We start from the raw sequence: 11,008 nt of genomic DNA, 5'->3' as shown, positions 1-11,008 counted from the left end.
ACCACCCCTCAGATTTATCTGCTGACCCTTTGGAGGGCCCCGACCCCTAGGTTGGGAACCACTGGACTAAACTAGCTAACTGTATATAAAGTAGTGTAAACTAGCTCCACCTCCAGCAGCTACAACAGTAACATGCTGCTCTATCACTGATGCTTCACTATTAATAATCTAATGATGTCATATATAATAATATATCAGTCAGAGGGAGTCACTGTGTGTGTGTGTGTGTGTGTGTGTGTGAAGATGAGCGGCGGCGGCAGCGGTGGTAAAAAGAGGAGTGGCTTCCAGATCACCAGTGTGACCTCAGACTTCAACAATCAAACTCCAGCCGGCCAGTCGGCTCCCAGCGTGTTCCTGAGCGTCCTCCAATCAGCAGCGGCCTCCTGCAGCCCTCAGGGCAGCTCCTCCCAGCCCACCACGCCCACCCTGAAGAGGAAATACATCTCCCAGGATGCCTCAGGGCAGGGGGCGGGGTCTACCTCCAGGTTCAGGGTGGTGCGGCTGGCGGTGGGTGGGGCTGGCAGCGGGGGGTGGGGTGAACCGTATCGCCGCGGGCGATGGACGTGCACGGACGTAACGGAGCGACAGCAAGGGGCGGGGTTCCGGCGGGTGATGGACAGCATGAGACATGCCCACTCGCTGGAGTCCCTGGAGATGATTGGCCGGGACAAAGACAGAGGTGGAGTCTATTCCCAAGACACCACCCACCTGCTGACTCAGTCAGTCAGAGGCAGGGAGGGGGCGGGGCTCGTACTGCACAGCGGGCCGCCGTCCCCGACGCACCAACAGCCAATCAACATCCGGCTCCTGGACCACAAAGAGCCAATGGGAGGGAAGGGTTTAGACTCCACCCCTCCACCTCCTTCGCCCCGTACGCGAAACATCCCTCCTCCTCTACGATTGGACGTTGATGCTGCGGGGCGGGTACGTGCACACAAACATTTAGTTTCTATTGGTCAGAAGAGTAGAAGTCATTCATCTTTAAGAGTTTCTATTGGTCAGAAGAACAGAGGTCATTCATCTTCAAGAGCTTCTATTGGTCAGAAGAACAGAAGTCGTTTAGCTTTAAGAGTTTCTATTGGTCAAAAGAACAGAAGTCATTCATCTTTAAGAGTTTCTATTGGTCAGAAGAACAGAAGTCATTCATCTTTAAGAGTTTCTATTGGTCAGAAGAACAGAAGTCATTCATCTTTAAGAGTTTCTATTGGTCAGAAGAACAGAAGTCCTTTAGCTTTAAGAGTTTCTATTGGTCAGAAGAACAGAAGTCATTCATCTTTAAGAGTTTCTATTGGTCAAAAGAACAGAAGTCCTTCATCTTTAAGAGTTTCTATTGGTCAGAAGAACAGAAGTCATTCAGCTTTAAGAGTTTCTATTGGTCAGAAGAACAGAAGTCGTTTAGCTTTAAGAGGTTCTATTGGTCAAAAGAACAGAAGTCGTTCAGCTGTAAGAGTTTCTATTGGTCAGAAGAACAGAAGTCGTTCAGCTGTAAGAGTTTCTATTGGTCAGAAGAACAGAAGTCGTTTAGCTTTAAGAGCTTCTATTGGTCAGAAGAACAGAGGTCGTTCAGCTTTAAGAGTTTCTATTGGTCAGAAGAACAGAAGTCCTTTAGCTTTAAGAGTTTCTATTGGTCAGAAGAACAGAAGTCGTTTAGCTGTAAGAGTTTGTATTGGTCAGAAGAACAGAGGTCATTCATCTTTAAGAGTTTCTATTGGTCAGAAGAACAGAAGTCGTTAAGCTGTAAGAGTTTCTATTGGTCAGAAGAACAGAAGTCGTTCAGCTTTAAGAGTTTCTATTGGTCAGAAGAACAGAAGTCATTCATCTTTAAGAGTTTCTATTGGTCAGAAGAACAGAAGTCATTCATCTTTAAGAGTTTCTATTGGTCAGAAGAACAGAAGTCCTTTAGCTTTAAGAGTTTCTATTGGTCAGAAGAACAGAAGTCGTTTAGCTTTAAGAGTTTCTATTGGTCAGAAGAACAGAGGTCATTCATCTTTAAGAGTTTCTATCGGTCAAAAGAACAGAAGTCGTTTAGCTTTAAGAGCTTCTATTGGTCAAAAGAACAGAAGTCCTTCAGCTGTAAGAGTTTGTATTGGTCAGAAGAACAGAAGTCCTTCAGCTGTAAGAGTTTCTATTGGTCAGAAGAACAGAAGTCGTTTAGCTTTAAGAGCTTCTATTGGTCAGAAGAACAGAAGTCGTTCAGCTGTAAGAGTTTCTATTGGTCAGAAGAACAGAAGTCGTTTAGCTTTAAGAGCTTCTATTGGTCAAAAGAACAGAAGTCCTTTAGCTGTAAGAGTTTCTATTGGTCAGAAGAACAGAAGTCATTCAGGTTTAAGAGTTTCTATTGGTCAGAAGAACAGAAGTCATTCATCTTTAAGAGTTTCTATTGGTCAAAAGAACAGAAGTCCTTCATCTTTAAGAGTTTCTATTGGTCAGAAGAACAGAAGTCGTTTAGCTTTAAGAGCTTCTATTGGTCAAAAGAACAGAAGTCCTTCAGCTGTAAGAGTTTCTATTGGTCAGAAGAACAGAAGTCGTTAAGTTGTAAGAGTTTCTATTGGTCAAAAGAACAGAAGTCCTTCAGCCGTAAGAGTTTCTATTGGTCAGAAGAACAGAAGTCATTCAGCTTTAAGAGTTTCTATTGGTCAGAAGAACAGAAGTCATTCATCTTTAAGAGTTTCTATTGGTCAAAAGAACAGAAGTCCTTCATCTTTAAGAGTTTCTATTGGTCAAAAGAACAGAGGTCATTCATCTTTAAGAGTTTCTATTGGTCAGAAGAACAGAAGTCGTTTAGCTTTAAGAGCTTCTATTGGTCAAAAGAACAGAAGTCCTTCAGCTGTAAGAGTTTCTATTGGTCAGAAGAACAGAAGTCGTTAAGTTGTAAGAGTTTCTATTGGTCAGAAGAACAGAAGTCGTTAAGTTGTAAGAGTTTCTATTGGTCAGAAGAACAGAAGTCGTACAGCTTTAAGAGTTTCTATTGGTCAGAAGAACAGAGGTCGTTCAGCTTTAAGAGTTTCTATTGGTCAGAAGAACAGAAGTCGTTTAGCTTTAAGAGCTTCTATTGGTCAAAAGAACAGAAGTCCTTCAGCTGTAAGAGTTTCTATTGGTCAGAAGAACAGAAGTCGTTAAGTTGTAAGAGTTTCTATTGGTCAAAAGAACAGAAGTCCTTCAGCTGTAAGAGTTTCTATTGGTCAGAAGAACAGAAGTCATTCAGCTTTAAGAGTTTCTATTGGTCAGAAGAACAGAAGTCCTTCATCTTCAAGAGTTTCTATTGGTCAAAAGAACAGAGGTCATTCATCTTTAAGAGTTTCTATTGGTCAGAAGAACAGAAGTCGTTTAGCTTTAAGAGCTTCTATTGGTCAAAAGAACAGAAGTCCTTCAGCTGTAAGAGTTTGTATTGGTCAGAAGAACAGAAGTCCTTCAGCTGTAAGAGTTTCTATTGGTCAGAAGAACAGAAGTCGTTAAGTTGTAAGAGTTTCTATTGGTCAGAAGAACAGAAGTCGTTAAGTTGTAAGAGTTTCTATTGGTCAGAAGAACAGAAGTCGTTAAGCTGTAAGAGTTTCTATTGGTCAGAAGAACAGAAGTCGTTAAGCTGTAAGAGTTTCTATTGGTCAGAAGAACAGAAGTCGTACAGCTTTAAGAGTTTCTATTGGTCAGAAGAACAGAAGTCATTCAGCTTTAAGAGTTTCTATTGGTCAGAAGAACTGAAGTCCTTCAGCTTTAAGAGTTTCTATTGGTCAGAAGAACAGAGGTCGTTCAGCTTTAAGAGTTTCTATTGGTCAGAAGAACAGAAGTCGTTTAGCTGTAAGAGTTTCTATTGGTCAGAAGAACAGAAGTCATTCAGCTTTAAGAGTTTCTATTGGTCAGAAGAACAGAGGTCGTTCAGCTTTAAGAGTTTCTATTGGTCAGAAGAACAGAAGTCCTTCAGCTATAAGAGTTTCTATTGGTCAGAAGAACAGAAGTTGTTTAGCTTTAAGAGTTTCTATTGGTCAGAAGAACAGAAGTCATTCAGCTGTAAGAGTTTCTATTGGTCAGAAGAACAGAAGTCCTTTAGCTTTAAGAGTTTCTATTGGTCAGAAGAACAGAAGTCCTTTAGCTGTAAGAGTTTGTATTGGTCAAAAGAACAGAAGTCCTTCATCTTTAAGAGTTTCTATTGGTCAGAAGAACAGAAGTCGTACAGCTTTAAGAGTTTCTATTGGTCAGAAGAACAGAGGTCGTTCAGCTTTAAGAGTTTCTATTGGTCAGAAGAACAGAAGTCCTTTAGCTTTAAGAGTTTCTATTGGTCAGAAGAACAGAAGTCGTTTAGCTGTAAGAGTTTGTATTGGTCAAAAGAACAGAAGTCCTTCATCTTTAAGAGTTTCTATTGGTCAGAAGAACAGAAGTCGTACAGCTTTAAGAGTTTCTATTGGTCAGAAGAACAGAAGTCCTTTAGCTTTAAGAGTTTCTATTGGTCAGAGGTTAGGTTCTGTCTCTGCTTTCTATCTCTGATAGTAGAGACATATTCTAATAGTTCATCAGGTAACATTCTGATCTACTTTGGCTTCTAGTTTCTTCTCTCCAGCGTTCCAGACAGGTTTCTGTACATTGTGTTATTGTTTGATTGACTCTGATTGGTGTTTGGAAAGCAGTGCTGGTGTGAGACTGGTCAGACTGGTCAGCGGCTCAGCAGCAGATGACCCTCTCACCTGTCTGTCTCTCAGTCTGTCCTCAGGCTGTCTCACTCTCAGCCCAGCTCCCCCCCTGCTGGATCGTACCACCCCACTCTGACCCCCATTCAGACTCCAGGAGCCTTCAGTCTGGACCAAACCATCTTCCACCTGCCGGGGGACGCCAGGTAGCTTCCTGTCTCACTGTTTACACTTTACCTGTCTGTGTCACTGTTTACAGTTTGTTTACGTGTCTGCGTCACTGTTTACAGTTTGTTTACCTGTCTGTGTCACTGTTTACAGTTTGTTTACCTGTCTGTCTCACTGTTTAGTTTGTTTACCTGTCTGCGTCACTGTTTAGTTTTGTTTACCTGTCTGTGTCACTGTTTACAGTTTGTTAACCTGTCTGTGTCGCTGTTTACAGTTTGTTTACCTGTCTGTGTCACTGTTTACAGTTTGTTTACCTGTCTGTGTCACTGTTTACAGTTTGTTTACCTGTCTGCGTCACTGTTTAGTTTTGTTTACCTGTCTGTGTCACTGTTTACAGTTTGTTAACCTGTCTGTGTCGCTGTTTACAGTTTGTTTACCTGTCTGCGTCACTGTTTACAGTTTGTTTACCTGTCTGTGTCACTGTTTACAGTTTGTTTACCTGTCTGTCTCACTGTTTAGTTTGTTTACCTGTCTGTGTCACTGTTTACAGTTTGTTTACCTGTCTGTGTCACTGTTTACAGTTTGTTTACCTGTCTGCGTCACTGTTTACAGTTTGTTTACCTGTCTGTGTCACTGTTTACAGTTTGTTTACCTGTCTGTGTCGCTGTTTAGTTTTGTTTACCTGTCTGTGTCACTGTTTACAGTTTGTTTACCTGTCTGTCTCACTGTTTACAGTTTGTTTACCTGTCTGCGTCACTGTTTACAGTTTGTTTACCTGTCTGCGTCACTGTTTAGTTTTGTTTACCTGTCTGTGTCACTGTTTACAGTTTGTTTACCTGTCTGTTTTGCTGTTTACAGTTTGTTAACCTGTCTGCGTCACTGTTTATAGTTTGTTTACCTGTCTGTTTTGCTGTTTACAGTTTGTTTACCTGTCTGTGTCGCTGTTTACAGTTGGTTTACCTGTCTGTTTTGCTGTTTACAGTTTGTAAATCTGTCTGTGTCGCTGTTTACAGTTTGTTTACCCGTCTGTGTCACTGTTTACAGTTTGTTTACCTGTCTGTGTCACTGTTTACAGTTTGTTTACCTGTCTGTTTTGCTGTTTACAGTTTGTTTACCTGTCTGTGTCACTGTTTACAGTTTGTTTACCTGTCTGTTTTGCTGTTTACAGTTTGTTTACCTGTCTGTGTCGCTGTTTTTCTGATTGGTTGCCTGCAGGGATCAATATTCGACACAACAGCAACAATTCTGGACCAAACTGTGACACATTTGCATAGTTTTCACACAGAAAGCGTTCAGTGACTACAGCCTTCAAATGTCCTCAATACTTTTCTCACTCAAACACAAACAAGCAACAAGTGCGGATGTAAACAAACATGTTTACATCCTCACTTCCAAACTCTTCAGTTTATGTTCAAACACTAACATGTATTCACACGGACAGCAATCTGTCCTTTATTTCAATACCTTAAATATGTTAATACGGCTCAACTGAATCTAACAGCAGTGTGACACACAGCTGGCCTAAATACCACACACACACACACACACACTCATACACACACACACACACACTCATACACACACACACACACACACATTCACACACTCACACACACACTCACACACACAGGTCTATTTTCACTGCTCTGACATCAGCTGACATTGCAATGTGGAGAGAAAATGTGTGTGTGTGTGTGTGTGTGTGCATGTGCATGTGTGCGTGTGTGTGTGCATGCGTGTGTGTGTATGTGTGTGCGTGTGTGCGTGCGTGCGTGTGTGTGTGTGTGAGTGTGTGTGTATGTGTGTGCGTGCGTGCATCCGTGCGTGTGTGTGTGTGTGTGTGTGTGTTTGTGTGCATGCATGCGTGCGTGTGTGCATGCGTGTGTGCGTGCGTGCGTGTGTGTGTGAGTGTGTGTGTATGTGTGTGCGTGCGTGCATCCGTGCGTGTGTGTGTGTGTTCGTGCGTGCGTGCGTGTGTGTGTATGTGTGTGCGTGTGTGTGTGTGTTCGTGCGTGCGTGCGTGTGTGTGTATGTGTGTGCGTGTGTGTGGAGGGGGGTTGAGGGGATAAGAAGCTGTAGAATAAAGGAACCATTGATTCAGACTCTGCAGGACGTCTGACTGTTCCCGATGTTATTACTGAACTCTGTTTGTGTGAAAGACGTGTTTTTAATATATATGAAGTCGTTTTTATGACCTTGTTAAACTATCATAAACTCTTAATACAGTTCAGGTCAGATTTGATACGTTTTACATTTGAGAGCAGTGAAAACGTGAACTTTTTAAAAACATTTTTGTGCAGCTGTTACACATTTGTGTTGAGTGATATTTATTCAAAAGTCACTGTTGAAAAATATTGTTGCTTTTTTCACATTTAATATAATGAATTGAAATAATGTTGTTCCGCTGTTTATGTAATGCAGGATCATTACATAGTGTGATTGTTTTTCTTCATTTACACTCTCTCTGCTCATTAATGATTAATCATTTATCAATGACTGATGAGGTGTTTATGAATGATTTGTGGTTCAGACTAATTACGAGCAGATACTGTGACGAACCATCGTCTCCTCCTCCTCATCCAGCTGTTAAACAAACTGCACAGAGAAGAAGAACAACACACGACTCAGTCGCCTCCGTTCAGTAAAACTTTATTAGTCTGGTGTGGACGAACAGTCTGTGAATGAATCAGACGTCTGTCTGTGTTCACTCTGAGTGGGCGGGAGGAGAATCCAGCTGCACTGTTCCTATTGGCTGTGACCGTGAGTGGGCAGGAGATGGAATGAAACAGCAGCCAATCAGAGAGCAATGTGTGGGGGAGAGAGATTGGGTGGGGTCTCCATGGAAACTTGAAGTCTGTCAATGTTCTGAGGAGACAGAAAGACATAACGTTAACGAGGGACAACAGAGAATCTGGATCTTAACAAGGCACGACAGACGGTCCGGACATTAACGAGGGAACAGACAGTACGGACCTTAACATACAGTCTGGACCTTAACGAGGAACAACAGACAGTCCAGACCTTAACGAGGAACAACAGACGGTCCGGACCTTAACGAGGAACAACAGACGGTCCAGATCTTAACGAGGAACAACAGACGGTCCAGGCCTTAACGAGGAACAACAGACGGCCCGGACCTTAACGAGGAACAACAGATGGTCCAGACCTTAACAAGGAGAAACAGACGGTCCAGACCTTAACAAGGAGAAACAGACGGTCCAGACCTTAACAAGGAGAAACAGACGGTCCAGACCTTAACGAGGAACAACAGACGGTCCAGACCTTAACAAGGAGAAACAGATGGTCCAGACCTTAACGAGGAACAACAGACGGTCCAGACCTTAACAAGGAGAAACAGATGGCCCAGACCTTAATGAGGAACAACAGACGGTCTGGACATTAACGAGGAGCAACAGACGGTCTGGACCTTAACGAGGAACAACAGATGGTCCAGACCTTAACAAGGAGAAACAGACGGTCCAGACCTTAACGAGGAACAACAGACGGTCCAGACCTTAACGAGGAACAACAGACGGTCCAGACCTTAACAAGGAGAAACAGATGGTCCAGACCTTAACGAGGAACAACAGACGGTCCAGACCTTAACAAGGAGAAACAGATGGTCCAGACCTTAACGAGGAACATCACATGGTCCAGACCGTAATGAGGACGGTGGATAGGATTCTCTGATCGGACAGCCTTCAAATCGTCTCCTAATTAGATGATCTGAACTGTGATTGGTCGGCGGAGTCTGTAGCTAAGCTCTGATTGGACGGAGGTCTGTGATTGGTCACTGTTGTTTGTTGGATGTTTGTCAGTGTGAAAAAGATGATGTCACGGCGAAAGCAGCCATCTGACTCCGCCCCCTGTCGTTGTCCTCAGCGTCGCCCTCCGTCAACTCCGCCCCTTCCCCTTAGAACTCGACAACTTGTTGCTAAGCAACCAGAGACAGCGGTCGTGTTACGAGATCGCAGAAAGTTCAAAGGTCAGGGTTCAGTTGTCAGGGAGTCCTGGCCCGGCGCCCGGCTGATTACCTTTGACCCGCTGAATGCTGAACCCAGATCCAGGACGACTCTGAAGTCACTGACCCCACTCTCCAGAGGTCAGCCAATCACAGAGGCCCGGCCCAAGGCCACCGACCAACCACAATGTCACATGACCCCGTCAGCCCCTCACCCTCATTGGTCAGTGCCTGTCAGAGCTCCACCCAGTGGGCGGGGCTCTGAGGCCACCATGATGTCATTGCTTCTGTTCTGCCACAGGTAACCATGACAACCAGATCCAGGGGCTGGGCTTCTGCTACAGGTGTGCTCAGATTCACCTGGTGGTGAAGATGTCAGGTGGATTCAAACTGTTCGGCCCAGCCTCTCCATGAAGATGGATTATTGATCAAATATTGATGATTGATAAATGACTGACAGATCAAATGTTGAATGAAATGAAATGTGAATGTTTTGTATGAGAAATTGTCCAGACCTGTCTGTCTCTCACCTGTCTGTGTCTCACCTGTCTGTCTCACCTGTCTGTCTCTCACCTGTCTGTGTCTCACCTGACTGTCTCTCACCTGTCTGTCTCTCACCTGTCTGTGTCTCACCTGTCTGTGTCTCACCTGTCTGTCTCTCTGTGTCTTACAGTAGTTCCAGTAACAGTTTGGTTGCCATTGACAACAAGATTGAGCAGGCCATGGTGAGTCTGTACTGATACATTTATAAACAAAGTCATGTCCTCAGTCATGCTGACACAGCTGATCTCTGACCTTCGACCTTCTGTATGTGTGTGTGTGTGTGCGTGTGTGTGTGCGTGTGTGGTGACCTTTGACCTCTGTAGGACCTGGTGAAGAGTCACCTGATGTTGGCGGTGAGGGAGGAGGTGGAGCTTCTAAGGGAACAAATCAGAGAGCTGCAGGAGAAGAACCAGCAGCTGGAGAGAGAGAACGTCATCCTGAGAGCGCTCACACGCTCACACACACCTGGCCATGACCACGCCCACCCCACCTGACAGAGACCACGCCCACCGTACCTGACAGAGACCACGCCTACTCCACATGACAGAGACCACGCCCACCCCACCTGACAGAGACCATGCCCACTTCACATAGACCACGCCCACCCCGCCTGGCAATGATCACGCCCACCCCACCTGACAGAGACCATGCCCACTTCACATAGACCACGCCCACCCCGCCTGGCAATGATCACGCCCAGCCCACCTGACAGAGACCATGTCCACCTCACCCGACAGAGACCATGCCCACCCCAACTGACAGGCCACGCCCACCCCACCTGACAGACCACGAACAGAGACCACGCCCACCTCACCTGACAGTGTTGTGGTAATGGGCTAATAATCCCACTAATGAGGAGTATGTGTAATGGTAACCATGACAACAGGACTGATCCAGATTTTCTGTGTGATGATGATGATGATGATGATGAAGATGATTAATATGATGAAGATGATGATGAAGATAGAAGAGAGTTTAATAAATTAATGTCTAACTTTGTTCAGAATGATGCTGTTTGTTGAAATATTAATAAATACGTGATGTCTGATTTACACTTTGAAGACAAACTGACTTTTCTTCTTCCTGACGACAAACAGAGAAATAAACACTGGTCATAAAACAGAAAACATTATCGGAACAGACGATCAGACTCCTTACAGGCAGGTTTAAAAACTGTTGCTGAAAAGCTGCAGTCCCGAGCTGTTCAGGCAGATTCTTCTGGAGTCGGAGGCGCTGCAGCAGAAGCTTCTGTCGCCAACAGTTCTCAGGTTGGAGCTGCTGGAGCGAAGAGGGCGAGAGGATGTCTACGTCTGAATATGGTGAATAAGGAACGGTACGTTAACGGGAGGATTTGTACTCGATGCAGGAGTGAACAGGAAGTTAAGTTAAGTCAAATTGGATTTACATGTTGATGGATGTGCGTGAGAATATGAGCAGCACAGTTTAGTTATTGATTATTTATTGATCAGGTCTCATCCTCTCTGTGATGTAAACAGTTATTGATTATTTATTGATCAGGGGTCCGTTTCACAAAGCAGGTTCAACAAACTCTGAGTCTAATCCTGAACTCTGAGTTGATCTACTCTGAGACAGAAAACTCTGAGTTTCCGGTTCCAGAACAGCTGATTTGAGTCAGTTTATTCAACTCGGAGTAGTTTCACCTGGAGTTAAGCGCGTGCACCACAACTATAAAAAGCCAGCATCAATGGAGCCCCGA

General features: G+C 44.3%; 1 protein-coding gene and 1 long non-coding RNA gene across 2 annotated transcripts; one reads left to right on the top strand and one right to left on the bottom strand.

The window, feature by feature from the left end:
* Positions 1 to 501: 501 nt before the first annotated feature.
* LOC121889070 (TSC22 domain family protein 4-like) lies at positions 502 to 10,345 on the top strand (the record flags this gene model as incomplete). The annotated part of the gene is made up of 4 exons (XM_042400757.1): positions 502 to 924; positions 4,692 to 4,825; positions 9,422 to 9,473; positions 9,615 to 10,345. Coding segments are annotated over 4 exons (780 nt in total), but the record flags the coding sequence as incomplete, so codon positions are not given.
* On the bottom strand, positions 7,421 to 9,281 carry LOC121889825. The gene is made up of 2 exons (XR_006093654.1): positions 7,761 to 9,281; positions 7,421 to 7,652 (listed from the first exon to the last, which is right to left on the bottom strand). It is a non-coding gene; the product is annotated as an uncharacterized LOC121889825 (long non-coding RNA).
* Positions 10,346 to 11,008: the final 663 nt, after the last annotated feature.

The sequence above is a fragment of the Thunnus maccoyii genome, chromosome 22 (genome assembly GCF_910596095.1).
Source record: "Thunnus maccoyii chromosome 22, fThuMac1.1, whole genome shotgun sequence".
Lineage (NCBI taxonomy): Eukaryota > Metazoa > Chordata > Actinopteri > Scombriformes > Scombridae > Thunnus > Thunnus maccoyii.
The sequence above is the reverse complement of the archived record's forward strand: the minus strand, read 5'-3'. Positions and strand labels throughout refer to the sequence as shown.